A 24431-nucleotide genomic window follows, 5' to 3' on the forward strand; every position below is an offset into this window, starting at 1 on the left:
GAGATGGCGTGTCGAGGTCGGGTCGACTTACGTGACCTGCAGCAGTCACGTGCAGCCGCAGCCAGTGAAACTTGTCGAAACCAGTTGAGAAAAAGGCCTCGTTGTGTTAAGCCGGGTGAGTGTCAGTGTGTGATAATGCCGTATTCGATACCCGAGCGTGTTGCCATATTTGAAGGGTTCATTCTCACCGGATCTTTTGTGAAAACAAAGAATTTGTTTCGGGAGAAATTTCCAGGACGTTCTGTGCCAGCAAAAAGCACCATTCAGGAATTGATTGAAAAATGGCGGTGTACAGGATCGGTTCAAAATGCTCCCAGGAACAAACGACCATCTGTCTGCACACCTGAATTAAAGATGCAGGTGGAGGAGATAATGACAAGAAGTCCTCGAAAGTCAACCAGGAGATTGAGTCAACAGGTTCATGCGAGTGAGAGAAGTTACGTGTTTTAAGGGGACTGAAGTTAAAACCGTACCGGATAAGTGTTGTGCAAGAACTGAAGGAGCCTGACCTGCAGAAGAGGGTGCATTTCTGTTCATGGCTGTTGAGCAATGTTGCCAGTGGTTTCTTGGATCCACTAATGCTCATCATGAGTGACGAGGCGTGGTTCCACCTGTCTGGGTACGTAAATTCCCAAAACAACCGGTATTGGTCGACAGAAAATCCACACTCAATCCATCAGGTACTCTTTGCATGATGAGAAGATTGGTGTTTGGAGTGCCATTTCCGCCACACTCGTTATTGGGCCCATATTCTTTGAGACGACAGTGAAAAGTGACGTGTATATGGGAATCCTGGAGGAGTTTTATACACACTTGACCGAAGAGGAGCGTCAGTTATGTTACTTTCAGCAGGACGGTGCAACATGCCACACATCAGCTGCATCATTGTCCCTTGTGCATGAGATGTTTACACCAGAGAGGACAATCAGCAAAGGCTTGTGGCCTCCTCGGTCACCAGACTTGTCCACGTGTGACTTTTACTTATGGGGACTGTTAAAGGGAAGAGTATACGAAACAAATCCACACACAATTGAAGAACTCAAGACCAGGATCCAGGATGTCACCAATAGCATTACAACACAAGAACTGACAAGGGTATAATGAATCTCCTCAATCGTGCTCACATGTGTGTTGAAGTGGGCGGAGGACACTTTCAGCATCTGCTGTGAAGGTGAGTAGTCATATTCAATACATCACATTTCATTTATGTGTTGTAGTTAATCATATTCAATACATTACATTTCATTTTATGTGTTCACTTTACGGGCCGGTTTTACGTGCCGCACCCTGTACAAGTTACAAGAGAGGAACAACAATGTTTTACCATCACCCGAGATTCAATAAAATTAGAAGATTGATATACTTTACACAGTAAGACCGAGAAGAACCGAAAAAAAAAAAAAAATAATAATAATAATCTGAATACTAAATTACTTACAAAGCTCTTCTTTTTGCTTTCATCTGAAGGAGTTGACCTGCTGGACCGTCGACTAGCCTCCTCCTCTTCCTGTAGGCGTAGCGCCAATCGCAAACTGCGCAGAGAAAGAGGAAAGGAAACAAAAAGATTGCATTAACTCTTCCATCATGTTTGGAAATTGACATTGTATAACGTAAACATCTATATCAGTATGTGGATCTGTCACACACACGCGCGAAAAAAAAAATCATTTTAAATCTTTCAGAAATAGAGGTGTAAGTCAATCAAAAACAGATAATTATAATACCGATTATAATTATCATCGGTAGGCGACAGTGAAGGATTAGAAAAGCAAGTGCGTTAAGTTCAAACCGTTGGCTAATTCAGTTAAATACTACGAAGTAGAGGCGGAGGTTTAAAACAACTTAGCCTAAGTTCAACAGCCCTAACGAGGTGTTTTTAGGTAAGTGGAATAACGTACGTGGATCAAAATCGAAGTAGCACGTGGTGACGAAGCGTTGCCGTATCGGACATTAGCGCGTTAGATGAAAGCGTTTCGAGAAGGCAGGGACGTCGTTCAGAACTACCCCAAACCGATAACTACACAATTAACTTCCTTTCACGACATTCGGATCTTATGAGTAACTTTTGGAAAAGCCATATTGAAACAATGTAAGAAAGTGTCAAAGAAATAGTTAAACTTACATTCTGTGTTAGACGTGTTATATACCGTTCCACACCGTTCCAAGACTCATGAGACAGTAAGAAATTAAGATAATATTTTGACTGGAGAGAATTCTCTTTGTAACTATATATACTTTAGACATAGGAGCACTGGTATTGCTTAAAGTAATGTAATCGCGTCATGATCAGAGAACCCGGGATCAAATACTTCGGGGTTATAGACAAATTAGTTTTTATTAATGATCTGGATCTATTAATGATCTAGTTTTTATAACTGATCTAGAACACTTTTATTAAGAAGTGTCAGTACATCCACTAGCGCTCGGAAATTGTACACATTCAATAAATCGCGTAGGTCAGATTTCCTTTTTGCTTCCACTAACCAATTTACACTTATATCATTTATAATACATTCAAATAATACAATCCATCACTTGTACCGAAATAATGTCCGTCTATACTCTTATATCTCTATACTCTTATATCTTACCTTATACGATAATACGATATAGGGTAAGGTCGAGCTTATTCACACTAATCAAAATATGCATATCCTTTGCATCTATTTTACTCATTCTACCCACTGTTATTGTAATTGGTCGTCAATTGTAACCTCTAACTCTTTAATTTTCAGACTGTTCATAACCTTTTGGAACTATAAGCAACTTAAGCACTTTAATCCTATTTTGCTGGATTAGTTATCTTGGATCACCGGTCCCCAACCTGTTTACCTGGTGCCCCCTTCGTAAACCCTGTATACTTCACGCCCCTGTTCTCACTGCTCGTTGATGCTTCTTGTCTGACCTCTTTTGCGATTTCAGATATTGCACTGATTTGTTGGGTCTTCAATAATATAACCATATTCTCGCCAATTTATTTTCATTTCCATCTAGACTTCCGTATTGTATAGGAATAAGACAGGCAAAATGTAGTTTGCTAACGTTAAATTCCAACAGTAATTACAAGTGGTGCTTTATTTATAATTTTAAAGTTCTGTCAGGCTTGCGACTCCTTGCTCGCTCTTCACGCCCCTCCAAAAGGGCGCCTCCAGATTGGGAACCGCTACCCTAGATAAATGAGCTAGCATCTTTTGGACAGAAGATTCGGATAGACGAATGTTACTGCGTAAAACTCCTTAGTACTGAAAAATAAAATGATTGTTCGAATGCTACCAGTGAGGATTCCTAATTTATTTTTAGATCTCCCTTTAATTTTTAATTACGTAATTTGTGTTAGTTGATGAAAAGAATGAAAGGGAAAAGAATTATACAAATATAGCATGCATTGCACTATAACGTTAAATTTCTCCAACGCAGTAACAACTAATTATTAAGTATGTATCTACCGTATACAACCAACAACTACGGTTAGGTCATGAGAAAACATAAAACAAGCCCTCAAAGCTAAATATGCAACCTAAATCGCTATTAGCAATTAAAAAAGGACACAATTATAGTTTTTTCTCACATTTTTAATATTCTGAGTTATGGTAACATGCTGTATGCTACTGAAACTTTAAATCAAATTAAACGGATGAGAGGACCCAACGCACATTAGTCTCACAAAATATTAGTTCGAACTGACATAGGTAATGGATTTACATTCAATACCGCTCTTACAACATAGGACATCACAACATAAGCGCTACTAGAACGAATTTTCTGTCAAGCTCTACAGAAGAAAAATTAGATCATTATACAAGGTATTCCGCTTATAGACACTTATTTTTTCATATCATTCTTGTATAAAATCTCTATGCAATTTATGAGATCCCGCTTAATTGTGCATCTACGCATTGTACGATGTGTAAGAACGTAACTTTACAGTTCTTAGATCGATTACTCTAGTTAGATATAAAATATGATAGGTGTGATTAATTTTAGTTATGTTTTCCTCGAAGATAATACACTAAGTTCATTGAATAAAGTATAATCGGAAGCTCACAAGAATGCAATTCCGGAGTAAAATTATAAGTGTATTCTGTTAATTTTCTTCCAAGTATCATATGAGTTGTAGGTCAATCTATGCCGCCCAGCATGCTATAAAAGACAGATTGACAATGCAAATAAATGATCAAGCAACAATTAGTTACAAACGAGATAATACCAGAAAAGGAACGGGGTTAGAACGGATACGCATCATTCATCACGAACTCTCATAGCCTACGATTAACTAGAGACTGTTCAAAGTAGAAAAGATGAATTTCTTCAACTCAGATCGTTCTTTCTTTCGTCCACTGTGCTCTGCTCGTTGTTTTTCTATCCATCTCTCACGATATATTCATTTGATGGTATGCATTCCTTTTTTCATACCATATTTCTCTCATCCATTTTCATCCTTGCTGCCTTAGCACAGAAGACGGAAGTAGCTTGTTGTTCCGATACGTTTGGAGAATATTTAGTTTTCCCACAGGAGAATATACTAGTAAATAACCACTTTTTTTTTTTTTTTTTTTAAATTTGAATCATCCTCTCACTGCCGACATAATTTTAATTTTTTAGAAAAACTAAACTTCATTTTAATGTCCTGCAGTAATGCATTTTACGTTACGGGGACGGAATATAATTTCAAGCGAATTACAGGGGAATAAAGAAAATGCGAAACCTTACAGATTACCTTACTGCGACCCTATTGCCCATTATTAACTCTGGGATATAACCTGGGACTAATTGCGCCGCAAGTAAGTGCTCTATTACTAAGATGCTAAAAGAGCTGGATGGCTCGGTGGTTCGCTAAAGCAAAAATTCCATTATTAAGTGTCTCTTGCGCAAAATAAAATCTAACTTTTGCCTTTGCTGAAAACGAAATTAATTGTTTAATATCTGACAGTTGCATGACAAACTTAAGATGGACGAACTGATTAAATGGAAAAATTGCATCACAATATCACATGCGCTACGTTGGAGCCATTAACTCTACATGTAACCACTCCATAAAAGAGCCAGACTGCATCCATTTTCTCTTAATGCAATGCGAAGAACATATGGCTGAACACATTGCGGAATTTATCTTGTATAAATATTTCATCAATAAAATCAGAACAAGATGTCTATACTTCACAAATACACTAAGAAAATAAATTTTTGATTACAAGCTGTGCTTGTTGTATACTGTTAATACTCACACAGACAAGCACACACGCTGTTATCACATTCGACCACGTGCGCATGCATTTTAATGCAAAAGCTACCACAGACTTGTTATCAGAAAAGCCTGTTCATACATGCAAAATCGCATTTGGTTTAGACAAATGCTATCAGCATTCAACACAACACACGAAGCGTTAGGAATAATGCGGCTTAATCAATATAAATGGGGGACAAAACATCTGAACATGCATCAACTTACTCAGCAACTGCTTCCTCGGAACTGAGACTCTCTCTACAATCTTCCCACGAGGCGGTCTTGTTTTGGAGTAGCTTTTGTTCCTCTTGTAATGAGAGAGCCACGAGGTAACTAACAAGAGAAAATTGGTCATCACGAAATGCCTTTATTTACAATACTTGGCCTCTTGAGAAGAGTGCAATGTGATGATCAGTCAACAGTATGATACAGATTCACTGACAAGAACGCACCACATACCAATTTAGTTGCACTTTCGTGAACTGAAAGTGCTGTTTCCATAGTTCAAAATGACATATGGGTTTTGAAGGAAAGACCTACCTTTCTTTCCATTACTTTAAATACTTCAAGATATCATACTAACAAAGGATCTTCAAGCAATGCCATATTAAGTTGGTGGCAAGGAGAAACCTTGCAAGCTATTAACAAGAAAATCAGGTTTAACTATTGGTAATACCTTTCTTTCACTATTTTTATGCTACTGTTCATTAATGATATTGCAAGTATTTCATAAAATATACATGTTTACGTTGTTTTACAATTCTGTACTGCTATGTAATTTTTATGCAATTAACACTAACTTTACAGCATTGACACACACACACACTTTATATTTCGAAAAAAAAAAAAAAAATAAAATAAATCCCATACTATCTTAAAGACTAATAGGTAACAAATGCACTATTTATGATAACAAATATGAGTAATATAATAAAATAATGCTAAGAACTGACTATATATATATATACAGGGTGTCTTAAAAGTTCCCTGACAGAGTAACACTGTTATTATCAGAGTTACAACAAAATGTAAGAGGAGAAACAGTCTCCAAATAAGATGTTTTCAATCTAAAGTAAAGGAATTTTTTTAAATAGGACGAGCTGTTTGGGCTGTACACTTTTTATGCACCCAATGTTAAATGAAAATGCATCGTTGCCATTTACCGGAAGGTGAATACATTTTATAACAGTACGGTGAATGTGGGAATGTTTGAACTGGAGCCTGACCATCGACATGTTAGCGTAAAAGACACTACCTTCATTCACTAGTGTTGTGGGTCCAAGTAAATGGCAACGTTGCATTTTCATTTAACATTGGGCGCATAAAGTGTGTACAGCCCAAACGGCTCGTCCGATTAAAAAAAAAAAAAAAAAAATATTCACTTTCGATTGAAAACATCATATTTGGAGACGGTTTCCCCTATAACATTTTGTTGTAATTCTGATAATAACATATGTAGTTACCCTTTTGAGACACACTATATATACATTATAAAATTGAAAGTGACTCTGTTTGTGACTCTTAATCTATTGAACCGCCTGACAGATCTCGGTCAAATTTTTAACGTAGATGCGGTTCTGGCCTGGGAGTGTTTCTAGCTATTTACTTTGACGGTAGAGCTTATGAGAAGGGGGAAATAGATAAAAATAAATAAAACTTAATAACTCTTGAACTACCCGACCGATCTTGATCAAATTTTCAATGTAGATGAGGTTCGGGACTGGCATGGTTTTTATCATTTCACTTTGACGGAGCAACGTAGGAGAGGGTGTGCAGGGGGAGATATACAAAAATCAATAAATACAAAAATAAAAGTGACTATGTTCGTGAATTAATAACTTTTGAACTACCCGATACATCTCAATCAAGTTTTCAACATATATGAAGTTCAAACCTAAGAAGTTTTCTGTCATTTCATTTTGACAGTAGATCGTAGGGGAGGTAGAGGGGAGGAGGGGGGAATATAAGAAAATGAATAGAACTTACCTTTTGAACCACCCGACAGATCTCGATCAAACTTTCAACATAGATAAGGTTCGGGCCTGGGATGTTTTCTTCATTTCACTTTTACAGTGCAATGAAGGCTAGGAGGAGGGGGGAGATATATGGCAAAAAAGTAAAAATAAAAGTAACTATCTTTGTGGCTTCATCACGCTTAAACCACCCGACCGATCTTTAAAAAAAATCAATATGGATGAAGTTCGGACCTGGGGTGGTATTTACTATATCACTTTGTTTGTAGACCTTAGGGGTGGGGGAGGAGAGGGGACAGATATATAAAACCTAATAACTCTTGAACCACCCAACCGATCTCAGTCAAATTTTTAACATAGATGTGGGTCGGGCCTTGGGTGTTTTTTATCGTTTCATTTTGACAAGTCAACGTAGAGGAGAGGGGAAGGGTGAGATATATATGAAAAAAAAATCAAAATAAAAATGACTGTCTTTGTGACTTCATCACTCTTGAACCACCACACCGATCTCAATCAAATTTTCAACATACATGAGTTTAGGGGCAGGGGTTACTTCAGGCTATTCACTTTGACGATGCAACGTAGGGGAGGGGAAGGGGAAGAGAAATTTTAAAAATGACGAAAAATTACCAATATTAGTGTTGAATCCATAGTTTTCGGGGTCAATGAGAGAAACAGTGACACTTCTGATGCTGTTTCAATCCAATTTCGGGTCTGATAGTTGGGGAGGTGGAGGGTACAACATAGGGGAGGGGGATGAACATTTAAAAATGATCGAAAATGACTAGTGTCGAATCCCTAGTTTTAGGAGTAGCTGAGATTAACAGTGATGATTCTGATGCCGTGTGCCGCAGCACGGTGTTGGGGAAGGGGGACCTATATAATAATAATCGAAAATGACCAATATTAGTGTCTAATCCATAGTTTTCGGGATCATTCAGATGAACAGTGACATTTCCGATCCAGTTTAAATACAAAATCAGCTCCGCCACTTGGGGGAGGGGAGAAAGAGATATAAAAATGATCGAAAATGGCTACTATCAGTGTCGAATTTATAGTTTTCTGGGTCCTTTAGATGAACAGTGATGCTTTCGACTCCGTTTAAATTCAAATTCAAACCCGCAATTTTGGGGAGGGGAGAAAGAGAGATTTAAAAATCATAGAAAAATGACCGTTATTAGTGCTGAATCCACATTTTTGGGGGTCGCTGAGATGAACGGTGACACTTCCGATGCCATGGCCCGCAACATGCGGGAGGGGGAACTATAATTATATATCACCCGCTCCCCCATGTTGCGATATCAATGTGCATTTAAATTATTTATTTCAACCTAGCGAAGCGGGTAATATGTGCTAGTGTGTGTGTGTGTGTAGTACTATACCAAAATTCGAACTCGGATTCTCCAAGTTGACAATACTAGTCCTTAACGCGGAACCACTGCTTCAGAGCTCTGGATGTGTCTACGCAACTTTCTAGTTGCAATTGAAATATTTTAATGTTATTGATGGTTTGGAGATTAACGGTCTGTTCAGCACCAAGGTTATATGTGACATAGACCTATAGCTTAACGTGAGGTCCGAACAACATGAGCTCCCACCCAGAATCGATCGCGCCGAAGGCGTGTATGGTAACCATATAGCCAATTCTAAAATAAATATGCTTTAATGTGCTCAAAACGGAGGTAATTGGCACCAAAACCATATACCATTTTAAAACATAAGAAACGTACTTTCATTCACTTGAAAGGCTTAAATCTGTGATGAAGTCTGAGTGGTGCGTTCTTGTGAGTATAAATAGTTTCTAGAAAAAAATAAAGAAATGGAAACTCTACATTCAAATTTCTCGAAAGAATTAATATGGATATATAAATATATTTCCAATTGTGTCTGTATTTTCTAAACATAAAAATTCTAACATTAACACTGAATATCCAAAGTAAGCTTATAACCTGTGGAACACACATCAATAGCGCTGAATGAGTTTTGTAAATACCTGGGACAAACTGTCGGACAGTTCACTTAAGTGGAAGACTGTACAGTATTTATACACTAGAGAATAAAGATAGAAACCCAGGAAACAGGAAAGTGATTACGGTTATGTAAACCACGATCTTGCTCTCATAGACATAGCTTCAGCATCTCAGGCAGTTGTACAGTAATTGCCGACAACACACGAATATATTTTTGTCAATTAAAATACGTACACCGACAAAGTGCCAATTCTGTCCAATACGCCGAATATTTACACTATAATATTACCTTCATTTAAAAGAATATATATATTTGTAAAAAAAAATAAATAAAAAAATAAAGCTAGTTGTACACTATTCATTATAGCTTTGGAAAATTCAAGGTTACTAATAAAACTCCAACTGACCAAAGCAGTATATATATTTTAAGAGTATATATTTGTGTTACATAGCCGAAACTGTAACACACACACAGAGTGTATATATACAGTATATATATATATATATATATATATATATATATATATATATATATACAGTATATATATATATATATATACTCTTAAAATATATATATTATTTTGGTCCGTTGAAGTTTTATTAGCGAAGATAAGTTATAAAGAGTATCCCACAAAGAGGTTTGAATGTTAATAACAGACAAGGTATCCAAGACAACCTTATTAAACTATTATTATTTGGAGCTCTTATGACTAGTGTGTGTAGCCACTCATTTGTTTTTCTTTTCCATTTATTTGTTTCGCTTTTCTTTTACTTTCAGTTCAGTTGTCAGTAAGAACAAGTAATTGACAAGGTGGTCGGGAACCTTTGAGCAACGAACCCGAATTGTTGAGAACATGAAAGAAATGCAGAGACGATGGCGGGCAGAATTTGATACTACGCCACTGTCATGTGTAACAATTACGAAATTAAGCTACAAGTTTGAGAGGGAAGGAATTGTGTGAGATCTGAACAAGGGACGGTGTGGCAGTAATCAACAGTGGACGAAAGAGGAGTAGAAGTAGTGTTACAAACTTTCACAAGATCCCCTCAAAACGTCCATATGGCAAGCTTCGCGTGAATCATGTATAAGGAAATCAAGCGTTCACCGCATATTTTAAAGCAAGCAAAGTGGAAACCCTAGGCATTCCCAGGTTGCTTCACGCAATCAATGAGGACGATCCTGACAGGTGCCATCAATTTTGTGAACGGACTTGCGACAGTGAACAATTGATTGATTTCATTGTTTGGTATGATGAGACAACTTTTAAACTGAATAAAACCATCTATCGCCAGAACTGTATGTACTGGGCAAGAGATAATCTCCATGTTATGGAAGGAGCTGTTAATCTTCCTGGGTTAGCAGTGTGGTGTACGTATATGTCTGTCAGAGGACTTATCAGGCCATTCTTTTTTTCAAAGAACAGTGATAGGTGTGGAGTACCTTAACATGTTACAGGAAAAACAATTGCCAGTTTTTCATCAACTGTACACAAATGAAGATTGATTTTTTTTTTCAACAACACGACACACTGCCAAAATACCATTGAGACGTGCGACAATTCCTGGATGAAACATTTGTCAAGAGGTAGACAGGCCGACGAGGAATTATCAAGTATTCATCCAGATCTCCGGATCTAACGCCGTTAAACTTCTCTCTGTGGGGAACTCTGAAGAACACCGTCTACACCAGAAAACCACGTACGCTGTATGCCATGAGAGAGGCGATTGATACAGCGTTCCCGATGATGTATTACTGCCAATGGAGGACATTTTGAACATACTCCACATTAGAACATCATCAGTAACGTTTTGAACATCTCTGTGACTTAAAAAAATAATCATAATTGTGATTCGAAGTTATTAAAGTTCAAACAGTGTAAACCCCTTTGTGGGACATCCTGCGTTATATTGATAACTGTGAGCAAACGTTGATATGCCCTTACTAATTTTTGAGTTGAGTTGAATTTGAGTTTAACGTCCCGTTCAGCAGCGAGGCTATATGAGACGTGGACCTGCTGATTAACGGGGAATCCGAACCACATGAGATCCCGCCGGGAATCGAACCTGCGTCTCCCGCGCCAAAGGCGCGTATGCTAACCGCTTAGCCACAAAGGAGCTCTCTTATCAATTTTTGTAAGCTTCAGGAAAAGCAAATCGAGACTTTTTTTTTTAACTTAGAGAGAAAATGGCATTTCTCAGTCATGTAATACCAAATTCAAACGAACACATTCATTAATAAGATCCTTCAACAGGAAACTGTATACGGAGTATTGACTTCTAGCTACGATTAATGTTAGCCACATTGCAAAGATCACTTTGTATACAGCTACATCAGGAATATTGTGGCACATTGTTAATTAAAAAATAGCATATGCATATTCATATATATCATTTGCACACAAAGAAAAATTTCCCGCAAAATAGCTTTGGAAAATCTTCAAGGGAGCCTTACAAAGCCAAGAACTGTACACAAAACTTCTGCAGGATTGCGATAAATTTAGAAAAAATAATGTTTCCATAACATCGCTCTTTAACTAGCAGGGTTGGCTAAAACCATGTTTTTTATTGAAAAAACAAAAAAAAACTGTTTTTTGGTTTAAACCAGCTTTTTTTTGGGGGGGGGGGTTAAATAATTTGCTCTATGTATTTGTATCACATATGGACAGAAATAACTTTGTTTCACCTTGGTGTTATTATGCAACAATCGGGTTATGCTGGAAGGGGTCACATAAGCTTAAAGCGGAATCCAAACCGCTTCTCGGCTTACATCCGAGAGAAATTGTCCTTCATTTGAACTCGAAACCGTTACTAATTGGCCACAAATGCGATACGTCTGCCGACTCTCTCACGAAGGATTCCTGATTAAAAAAATACGTTTTACCGATCTTTACATACTTGTTAATATAAGTTTCAAGAGTCATTTCAGGACAAAAAGATAAACAGTTGCACAAGTGAAACCATTATACAGAATTATATGGACAATTTCAAAATAGTGCAGAGTACAGAAGAATTATTTCAGTCCAAGTTAGTTCACTACGACTTTTATTAATACAAGTTAAAGAAATACCACGACTTAATTTGCATATCAGTAAGAAAAGTGAATAAAGATAGGAATTGTTTGAGTCCACTTTGGCTCTGACCCATTTATATATAAATAGATATCAAAGATACTTCTGATTTTAATAAATGCCTCTCGTGGAATTTGTATAACAACCCCCCCAACAAAAAAGCGCGGCATTTCGATATATTTTATCAATAGTTAACATTATTAAAATGAAACAATATTTAGAGTTTCTTTGATTGCAATTCATAACAATAGTAATAAAATATAAAAAAATCACAAAAAAAGACATTCATAAACATATTATATATATAAAAAATGCTTTTGTAGTATAATCTCTTTGAGCAATGAATGGGGAATTAAATCTGAATATAATACGAATAATATATGGGAATGAATCGTGATAACTCACAAGTGTGTGTTCATCAAGATTTTATAAATACTTACACTTTTACGAACATGTTTCGTTTTTTGGTTTAAACCAGTTTTTTTTTTTAAACCAGCTGGTTTAAACCAGCCAACCTTGTATCGTTTTATACTTTTAGGTTGCACCTATTACAATTAGAAAAAAGTAAAATATTCCTGAAACCGCATATGGCCTTATCGCTACGTTCAACGTATTCAGTTTTCGCTTTTTAGAAAAATTTCTGTACACTGGACTACAAACTATTAAGCAAAGGAAAGATTCAGCAAGATATTATATACCAGCTACAACAATAAAAGGACTAAGAATTAATGCAAACGACCGTTTAAATTGTCTGAATGAAATATATGTGACGAGAAAAGTATCAACATAGTTTGAGAAAAGCGTTATAGTTTCAATTCCCAAGAAGATAGGAGCGCGAAAAATGTGAAGAGTACAACACGATCAGGGTTTCTACCAGGGTTGGCTGGTTTAAAAAGTTTAAACAAAACAAAAAACAATCGAAAAATGCTTTAAATCGTGTAAACTTCATGGTGACGTTTCCACATATCAAACCATCTGCATTAGTTTTATCTCCTTTTCAGCCTTTAATCAAGGTGTCTCATTTTCAATTCTCGGTCGAACCACAACCTTTCTTTTAAGTGTAAAACAAGTAGCGGTTCGGGTGTCACTTCACGCGAAAGACTTCTTGATAATCTTTGTATTACATAAGAATGTTAAGCCTAAACACACAAAACGACACCAAATTGCATATTTCTGCTTGGCTGAATGCCTGTTGTTTATAAAGAAACCAAGGTTGCTTAAATATATTGATGTAAATTGGCAAAGTTTATCGACTGCCTACGAAGCTTCCAACATTAGCTTGGATTGGACTTTCAGCTTTAATTTTATTGAATGATATCTACATACTAAATTTGTAATTTAATCCCTCAGTTTTAACATACTTAATAGTATACGTTTACCTTAAAATTTTAAATACCAAGCAATAACGGAATTTTCCCAATGGCTAAGGCGGGAGTTTCCTGATTAATATATAATGGTTTCACTTGTGCAACTGTTTGTCTTTTTGTCCTTCTGAAATGACTCTTGACGATTATATTACAAGTATGTAAAGACCAGTACAACGTATTTTTATCAGGAGTGCTTCGTGAGTGAGTCGCTAGACTCATCGTATTTGTGGCCAATTAGTCCCGGCGTCGACTCCAAATGGGGGACAATTTCTCTCGGATGTAAGCCGAAAAGCAGTTTTGATTTCGCTTTAAGGTTATGTGACTCCTTCCAGCATAACCGCGTTGTTGCATAACACCAAGGTGAAACAAACTTATTTCTGTCCATTTGTAATATAAATACATAGAGCAAATTATTTAAACCAAGAAACCTGGTTTAACCCCCTCCCAAAGTTTTTTTTTATCGAAAAAAAAAAAACATGGTTTTTGCCAACCCTGGTTCTTATTGATTTGGAAAAATCTATTTCCCTGATCATTGGCAGGAAATTCCGACTCTCCTGACAGGTGTCGGGAATGACGTTGACATATAAATAAGGAATAAATAACGGTGAATATTTATATATGAGAACATTTATTCTATGGAGACAAATAATAATCAATTCCTCAAAAGTACATTCCACTTACCACTCATAAAAATCTGAGCAATGTCCCACACGGTGATCATTAATGGTTGGCTAAGCTGAAATTCATGTTCAATTAATGTTAGAAAAAATATATTTTATAAAATTTCTCTGATTTCTAGTCTTTTTCCCTGAGTTTCCCTGACCTGCACCATTTATCCTCACCAGCAGGAACCCTGACGATATATGTTATTTCTGTGCCAGAAATCCTTCGCCCAGTCATTTATGAAAGAATAGAAGCAAAATACACCAGAATCATTCGAAGAGTCGATGTTAACTCAAAAAAGGAAACTACTACTCTGATATATATTCCTACAATATAAAAATAATACGTACCGAGGCCAAAGGATAAACATATTCCTAGTATTACGTACTGGCCGCTGCAAATAATATTCGACAGAAGTTAAAATTGTAAAAGTAGGAAAAGAAGAACCTAGATGTAAGCGTTAGAATCATACGTAAAAGACTAAATCGGATCTTAGAAAGTTAATACCTACATTCAGTGGCATATTTTAAAATTTTGTTTCGCAAGGAGGGAGGGTACGCACAACACGTGAATAAGTACTTATATTTTTCCTTTTGGATGCCGACAAATTTTAATGAAGTTAATTTTCCTTCCTTTAATATTTGTATGATGACACTTCCAGGTATGAGGAATGAAGGAGGGAGCAAAAATAACTGAAAGGTAAGATAATACCTAAATCATTACGAAGGAAATGTGCGGAGGGAGGTGTGACATTCGGTGGTGGCACTTACTCACTCCTTTTGATTTTCTTTAATTCAAACATTTACCTTTCTTGATAACTAAATGATGTAAATATGCCTTTGCTATCATAACTAAAGTTCCGTTATGTTGATATCCATGCGAGATGTAGAACACGTTTCGCTTATCAGCTCCTCTGACGACGGTCGTCTTGAATCACAACTAACAACGGTCGAAAGTATGATAGGATAAACGAAAGAAAGTAACAACTAAGAAAATAAACAGAAGAGTACAATGTACGAAATAAAGAAAAAAGGAACGCATTTCTTACATGGAATGAAATTTGACAAATACAGTATTATTTCTGAACAAAAAGCATAAGAAAATGACAGTCAATGAAATTCTTAAAAATGGTAAGAAAGATTATTGTTGTATGTGGAATGCGAAAAACTAACGAACTTATTTCGAGAGAGGGGGGGAAGGCTTGAGCTCGATAGTCCCCCCGTAAATACGCCACTGCCATTTTTCTTAATTTCGAGCGACGACAAAATCGAACTCGAGATCTAAACGGATTTACACGTTTTATACTCCCTAAATGCCAAAAAAAACGGATTTTTGGAAGTCTGTTCGTCCCATTGTATAAAGGTTAACTCACCTAGAGCCCATTCTGTTTAACCTATCGAGATTCGAGACGAAATTTAAAACTTAAGGTTTTTATAAGATTCCCTAGACGCGTTTTATTGAATTTTCTTCATATCCCAAAAATAAGGGTAGTTTACTGAAGGGTGACAATCAAAATCTGTGATTTTCCTGAAAACTGCTCTAACGATTTTGTTCTTAGTTCATAAATCAATTTCTCACTAACAATCCTATAGTATCATGTAACTAGTTTTTCTACGAAAAATCCACAGGGCTAGTTTATTCTTGGGTGTGAGATTTTTCCGGACCATTTTCTCCAAAACGACTCACGCGATTATGTCCATATTTCATAAACAGCTTAATATATAATAATCATTTGTCATTAAAAAGTCCACAAATGTTAGTCTATTTTTGAAGCTGGGTTTTCTTCGAGCGAAGTTTTCGGAAAGATAATCTTGTTTCTATTTCAAAAAATGAAAGTACAGCATAACATGATTTAGTTCAAGAAATTGGACCGAGATAGTTTAGTATGGTGATCCGTACCTTTTACTCCTGCCTTTCAAAATTATCAGAATTATGAAGTGCCAGTTTTCCGTGTAAGGCTTATGCTGTAATCCAGAAGACATGAGACAAAAACACTACCCCATTTATGTTTCAATCTTTCCTTTCTTCATTTATTCATTTATGCTGTAAATCTTGTGTAGCATGTTTTCAACATATCTACGATCCAGACACACGTCGTAAGCTTATAACCGTCACCACGTTATATAAATAATTTTTATGGACGCTTTGTATATTTTGGAAAGACAGAAATCATTCTTCAATTTATACTTTATTTCTGCGACGCAAATAATTTCTTTCTTCGATGGGAACTGCTAATAATTCAATTTCTTTCCCATGAATTAGAACAAAAGTCTTTTTCATCGTTCACCCATACATATATATGACACATTTTTTTTTTTTTTTTTTTTTTCATTGTAAGAAGATTTTTGTGAGTAACAAAGCCCAAATTCATTATATGAACTACATGTATAAAAATCGTATTTCTATTACCTGGATCCTCAGTGTTATTCCTTACTCATTAATACGCAAAAACTACGTTCTATAGTTATTTGGAATTAAATTAAGTGCTTTCTTCACTTATTTATGGAAATACTGCGGCAGGCCAGAGGAGACCAGATGTTTGAACGACTGACCAGCGCCAACCATATCGCTCAGTTCGTTTTTATCTCCACGTTCTCACAACCAAGTTATCGTGTTTTTCTGCATTGTCGCCAGTTAACTGTGAATTAACGCAAATTCTTTTAACATTTAATTTGCATATCCATACAGGTGGCTTAATCTGATTACATTTTAAAATGAACTGCCAACATTGACCAGTCGGTCAAATACAGCTCTCACCTCAACTCGGTGTTATTTTTGTCCGCGTGTCAATACAGTAAACACGTTCGTTTAATTCGCTATAGAATTAAGTAAAGGGACATACGTCTAGAAGCCATCCAAGGACTTGTAAAGTGGCTAGTCCCCCTTTAGTGAAGTCCCGGGTCCGCAGACCCAATGCGTATAAGTAGTAAATGGTTCCTATCTATATCCTAATTATACATTGTGACTACCTCTACTTATTCTGCTGGATACTACTGTCAACTTTTTACACATTCTTCTCACAGCAGCCAGGAACTTACGTCGTGGAATTACTTTAGTGTTACCCCACAGTGCTAATCCCCCATGTGCACTAGTTAGTGTGAGAAAAGTACCTGTGGTGAACCCCCAAATATAATATTTCATATATATATATATGATACAAACTCAAAGGGCTATAACGTCGTGAAATGTGAAGCGTAATTTTATATTTGTGGAAACAGTTAAGTGCTTACATCCATATAAATGTTTAATGTTGTGATTGTGTTTCTTCTACATATTTTTTTTACACATAGTGCATTTAATAAATAAGCATAGTATATTATTTAATGTGTTTTTGTTGCATATATGAATGATATTTTTGTGTGTCGTGGTCTGAACGATCATCTGGATGTCCATGAGGATTTCGAGACGAGACATCCGAACCTCTCGGTGCTTGATACTCATCTCATTGTTGAGACCTGAGGACGATCCGGGAAAAGTTCTGTAAATGGATGCTGTAAGGATCCTTTTTGGAAATGTTCTTTGATGTCTTAACCAGGTAAGTTCAGGTCTCCTGAAAGTACTCGTTGGTGGGAAAGCAGGGAGGCAGATCCGGAAAGCGGTTACAAGCTCTCCACTGACTTCTGTTCTTAGCCAACTGGATCCAGTCTCCACTTTGTATTCCTATTTCTGCGAGATCCATCTTAATATTGTCCTCCCATCTGCGCTTAGGTCTTCCTAATGGTCGTTTTACCATTGAACTTCCAGTCAAAACTTTGAAAGCGTTCCTACTTTCTTTCATTCTGGCTACATGACCTGCTCACCTGAGCCTCCTAGATTTGATAACCTAACAATGTTTGGTATACATTATGCAATCCCTCGTTATGAAGTTTCCACCATTCCCCATTCCCGTTCCTCTTCTGTCCGAATATTCATCTCAGGATCTTGTTCTCAAATACTTTCAATCTACGTTCTTCGCTCAGAGTAAGTGACTATGTTTCGTAACCATACAGAAGAAAGGCATGGTTATAGTTTTGTACATTTTAAGCTTCAAATTCCTCGACAGAATTCGCGACGACAAGAGATTTTGAACTGAATAATAACACGAATTCCCTGCTTTCAGTCGACATTTAATTTCTTCGTGAATATAGTTTTCGTCTGTTAATACTGATCCTAGATATTTGAAAGTATCCATTTTATCAAAAGTATTATTTGATATTTTAACGCATCTATAATTTGTCGTATTACAATCCCGATCAACTTCCACGTATTTAGTTTTCTCTGCATTTACTTCTAAACCCATGTCCCTGCAAGCGTTTAATAAGGCCTCTGTATTTCTTTCTATTCTCCTATCATCATCTATTAAATTTACATATATGGAAGCTGTAAAGTTATTAAAAGTAAACTTTGCTTTTTTTTCTTTTTCTCGAACTCTAAAAACAATTAGCAAAATTAAGATTTTTCAGAGCAGAACGTTACATAACTTAAAACAGTATTGTGTAATTAATAGTTTTGGATGTAACACTTGCAGCGCAGAACAAACGTCATGTTCTTATTACGAAGTAAAATAATCACACAGTTTTCCTCGGCTCTCCAAAATCATTATCAATCCATTCCCTAGTACTTTATATGTTCACTTACTGAAACATCATTTTAGCTTACTGGTAAGAAGAAGTACTTACTCAGCTGATATTTGCTGCTCTTTCGTGATGTCAAGTGGCAATGCAGACGTAAATGGACTCGCCTCGTGAGACGGCAGAGGCACGAAGTCACTGTCTACAAATACGCCATCTCCTTCGATATTGGCCAACATTTCCCACACTACACGTGGTTCATGCAGGTAGCCCTGGTCTGTTACAAGTTGATATAGGGAGCCCTGGAAGGGAAGTTTCTACTTAAGATATGCAAAGGAACATCTTCAGCGTAACTAACTCTTATGCCTTAAGGAACTACGAAGTTTATCACTGTTTAAAGCAAAGCCCGCCAGTGAATTCTATCCTATGGCAATCCGATCCAATCAAAATTCTCTACTTAACTCTTTAGGATTCAACTTTTCATTATCTTTCAATCCTCTCTTTGGCTTATTCAAAGATCTTTCTGCACGGGATATCAAGCTAAAATTCTGTGCATATATTTCAACAGAGCGGGCAAAATATCTAACTATTATTCTGCGTGGACACTGCTATGGTAGCGTTCTGCATATCCTTATATACTCTTCATTATCCATTATAAAACAGAGCCTATAATGCTTTAATATACAGATATACATTTTTTTTCTTATATTATTGCTGAAGAGACCGTAGGGCTTGGTAATTATGGATACATCTACAAATGATACTGCATCAAGTTCATGAACAAAAACTATTCATGTAGTTATGTTAATCTCTATCTCAAAACTTTCGTTACAGGTATTTAGATCTTTCTAATCAAACAAAAGCTACGTGTAGTTCTTGAATAAATTCACACAAGGAACAGCAAATAATTTCTTTGTAAACTGTAGGGTATCCCAGCCAAAGCATTAAGAGCCTGACTTACTAAAAGTAATACAGAATTTACCATTTTTCTTTTTCCTTATTTTTCATAAGTGAAAGGAGATAATGAAATGCAACTTACCACAATCATAGATAATGTTATTCTACAACAGAAAATATCAACCTGAAGAATTTTTAGTGTTGCCATCCGTGGAAATTACAGTGTTGCCAGAATAACAATTTCTCCAAAATCTAAGTTAAGGCAGCGACTAGAGGAACGAACTCAACTCCATTTGATTACGCATCACGCTGTTTAGGTATCCTGTGAACTACTTTTTAAATAACATTATTATTTAATTTTAATAACTGTATGTTAAAACTATTTTGTTTATTACAAACTAAATACTACGATTATTTATAAAGTAGTTCACAGTATAGCAAAAAACATGATACGTAATCAAATGCAGTTGAGTTCGTTCCTCTAGTCGCTGCCTTAACTTAGATTTTGGAGGAATTGTTATTCTGGCAACACTGTAATTTCTATGGATGGCAACACAGAAAATTCTTCAGGTTCATATTTTCTGTTGTAGAATAACATTATCTATGATTGTATTAAGTTGCATTTAATTATCTCCTTTCACTTATGAATAAACAAGCAAAAGAAAAATTGTAAATTCTGTATTATTTTTAGTATGGCAGGCTCTTAATTTTAAAAGCATTTTATACCAAAAAGTGCAGCAAGAACAAACAAAAAAGTGGTGTTAAATAAAATCGTTAATCATTGCAGTTTTATATCAGTACCTACAGTATATTTCAATTATTCAACAAGAGTTTCTTTATACTCGCCAAATCTCACCATGAAATTCTGAGAGCTTAAAAGCAATTTCACTGTGAAACCTTCACTGATGTATTATAAATACGACACCAATACTCATACGAGTAATATTCATGCAAATTCAATCACACTCTACGATACTAATTTCATAAAGTTTAGATATTTAACTTACGCCAGTTTTAACCACAGTGACGAAGTGATTGTTTCGGAACATAACTGAAACTTCTTCTTCACGCATTATGTTGTGAAGTTCGCACAGTCCATGGTATGTCAGTTGAGAGGCAGTTCGCTCTAAAAACTGTTCGGCTATTAAAGCTGAAACAAATACTTAGTATTAGAACACATACACACACAAAGGAAAAATCATTTAAAACGAAAAAGAAAAGCAAATAAGTTTAAACCTTTTTTTTTAAATCGCCATTTTTAACAAAAAACATTTTTTTCATTAAATCGATTTTTTAAAATTTAAATCACGTATACTTGATTTTTATAAAGAAGCGGAATGCAACCTAAATCATGTTCCTTTTCAATCCGGTTAACTTTCGAAGTTTTAAGTTCCTTTTAACATGATGTTAGAATACAAATGAATCGCAGGTTTTCTGATATTGATTGTATTTCTCCGAGGTGTTTCTCATCACAGTTACTTAGTGACAGTAAACTACTGTTCTCCAAACATATAAGTGGGTGGTTACAGTGATCCTCAGCAATCACTTCAGAATAATTGAACGAAAGATAATTACGATTGTCTTAGTACGTATTTCTTTTTAAGCATCTTAATCAGTAAAGAACCAAAGTAAAATATGCACATGAAGAATACGCTACTATTTTGCAAATTGTTAAAAAAAGTTTGCAGTGCGTTGCACACCAAGTACATATCCTTTCTAAAAGTTTATTATTATTTTAATTAATATGTAAAATGAGCACAATTCTTTATACTCCTTTCATCATAATTTTTTCATAATGAGTATCAGTACCCTTTGCTTTAAAATTGTAAAATTAAGGTAAACTTGCATATCCTAATCAATTGTGTATGAATATAAATATTTAATTTCTAGTTATTTGCACCCAGTATAACAAAAATAATACCGCAATATGTGAGACCTTTTAGTAGTGAAGTGTTTCTAATCAACAATGGCTTTTGGTTTTAAAATATATTTTTCACTTTCCTTTCTATATACAGTGTTAAACAACTAGCTAAAATGCCCAATTTCAGCACGAGGAAAATGTGTTTATTACAAATATATGGAAGATATATTTCAACCCTCTTTTCCGTCATTCTAGGATTCATTATTGTTTGGGAAAAATTTATTCCCTCCCCCTTTAGAATTCCCAACTCAATCCAAGTGTAGAATTAATGATAAATACTCAAATTAACCCAAGTATGTTTAAGAATTTATTTTGAACGGTTCAATTGTGTTCTCACTTTCGCCATTTTATGAATACAAAATAGGAAGTTAAAGTATTACAGAAATGTTCATCATTTACAGGCAGGATTTTCGGAAATTCTGAGTTACGTCTTAATGTATTTTTGATGCAGATTTTATACTGCTCAGCTTATCGCTGAAGGAATAATGAAATACACACTTTTGTTATATATATATATATATATATATATATATATATATATTTTTTTTTTTTTTTCTTTTAACCCTCCCCCTTAGGATGCAGTTTGGTGGAAGTAACAAGATAAAAACCCGGCTCCAGCCAAGTGCTAACTATGCTCCCTTACGATATGCATTTTGATCAAAGTGAAGTAATAAAAACCCATTGTGAGGTCGATACTAATTATGTTCAATAACTCATTTCAAAAGGATCAACCCGTCACATACGTATATGTAAACATTCCAGTAATGGTAAAAAGGCTATGATACGTATTACTAGGACATGTGCAATTCTGAACTAAAACACTTGAAGCAGAATGGATTCAAGCTTTCTTCTGAAGTCTCCTGCAAAATATGAAATTGATTAAATCATTACACTGTCAAAATTCTTGGCTCACGAACTGTAATATAAAAAACGAAATATTAATACTTCGCTTAAACTTGCTAAGATCCTACCACCATACGGATTAAGATGCGAGTTTAAGACTCAATTAACATCCCAGAATAGTCAAAAGTATCACATTTTATTTGTCTGTTTCAAGCAAAAGAAATTTGGTTTAAATCATAGATTAACACAAAGGATCATTTGATTTAAATCAATTTTGCCGTAAACAGGTTTAAGCAGCAACAGCGGCGGACAATAAGAAGCTATAGAGATTACGGCAACAGTTTGTTTGCATGAAAACTTACGAGTTGTGAACAGGATTTATAGAAGTGTACCGCGGTGCACTTGGTGCTGATTTTTCTATTCAAAGATTTTGAAGTGGTATAATAAAGTAACACTGAGGTAGACCATTTGCCCTGGTATCGTTGGTCTATCTTTATGATGTCCTGGTGAAACCATTCGCCGTACTCATCGCTGACCTGTCCGCAGTTATCAGAGAAGAAACCCAAGAAGTCAAAAAAGTTTAACTATAGGGATATTTTGCAGCCTAATCCATGATACAAATCCAACATATCTTCAACCAGAACCCTTTAGATATCGGCCTTGTTACTCCCTTGGAAGTTTGCTACTACTTGACGGAACACTCCCTAAAGTCGTTTTTCTTTACCTTGAAGAACTGTCTCCAACTTACGGGTCTCTAAAGAGCTGTTTGATCTGAGCCCCCCACCGCAAAAACAAAAACTAAAAAAGAACTCTCTCATAATGCTCATAATGCTCATAATGCTCGCATAATGCTCAATACTTATCCATACCTTTCACCACGTATTGACAAGACCAATCTTGATATGTAAAGGACTCAAGGCCTAAAAGCTGTTCGCGGAGGCCAGCTTTTCTTGATTTACTGCAAATCGCTTGCTCTGCTGTCCCACCGACAAAGAAAACAGCGGTACTTTGTATATCCCTGCTTACAATCCATCAAAAGAAAAACTACTTTCAAGTCAGCGCAGATTTGTCAGCCACGCTTGAGGCAGTTGATCCTCTTTAATAGGTGCTTTAGATTTCCTGAAGTCTCCTTCAAGTAGACAGTGTGTCTGATAAAGGGTGGAAAGTGGTTCCCGTTATTCAGCAAAATCGCCTTGAGACTCAGTAGTTTTCAAGCGTCTATAAAGAGGTACCATGCATGGAGTTCATGTGCAATGCCGAGTTCTTGTAGTAGGCCATTAATATAGCAACAGAACATAAGGTATTCTTTTTTCTAAAGAAATATTCGAAATGTTAACGATGCTTGCGAAATGAAGTCATTCAGGACATTTTCTTCTAGAAAATTGCGCTCTCAAACTCGTGAGGTGAGTATTTCAGCTTTGCCTTTGGACAGATACAAACCGCGAACAACATTGTTCAGTTTATCCACTGTTATTTCAACTGACTTAGATGTTTCATACGGACACGAGAATTTGATAATCTTTACTGCCATCACATGCTGAAATTGACGGCTGTACGGACGCATGGCCATCCTCCTTGCTTGAACCGATAGAAAACTTTTGTCACAGGCTCTGAAACAAGGAGACCTTTGCCATGCAAGACAGGTCAAGCAGCAGATTGTATGTTAGGGTATTGAACTGTCCATTTTTTTTTTTTTTTTTTTGGTAATATCTACAAAAACTTGTAGCAAAACAAAAATAACCGTCATTCACATGTTTCGTAAGCTTTCTAAAAAATCGTGGGCAAATCAATGGCATTATCGTGCGTTTCCCATTAAGCCACTGAAAAATTACTGCACATATGCGACAGCATACGTGTGGGGACCGTATTTGTTCTGGTCGCCTATCTAGCGGCGAAAATACAAATGATAAGCCTTCCCAACACTACACTGATAATCTCTTCACTTCGCCGCAAAT

At 36.0% G+C, this 24431-nt stretch overlaps 1 protein-coding gene across 4 annotated transcripts in view; it reads right to left on the reverse strand.

Annotated features, from left to right (window-relative positions):
• The window catches only part of LOC145687909 (ubiquitin carboxyl-terminal hydrolase MINDY-1-like), a 67105-nt gene that overhangs the window by 12945 nt on the left and 29729 nt on the right, over positions 1-24431 (reverse strand). For 2 of the 4 annotated variants that reach the window (XM_081761463.1, XM_081761462.1), the window contains exons 5-8: positions 20720-20862; positions 18924-19117; positions 5450-5557; positions 1439-1532 (exon numbers count right to left, since the gene is read on the reverse strand). In XM_081761463.1, the coding sequence (XP_081617589.1) occupies positions 1439-1532; positions 5450-5557; positions 18924-19117; positions 20720-20862 (539 nt within the window). The remainder of the gene's footprint in view (positions 1-1438; positions 1533-5449; positions 5558-18923; positions 19118-20719; positions 20863-24431) is intronic. The other 2 variants (XM_081761465.1, XM_081761464.1) reach the window with 1 other exon arrangement.

This window comes from Thermobia domestica, chromosome 6, assembly GCF_964235325.1.
Source record: "Thermobia domestica chromosome 6, izTheDome1.hap1.1, whole genome shotgun sequence".
Classification (NCBI taxonomy): domain Eukaryota; kingdom Metazoa; phylum Arthropoda; class Insecta; order Zygentoma; family Lepismatidae; genus Thermobia; species Thermobia domestica.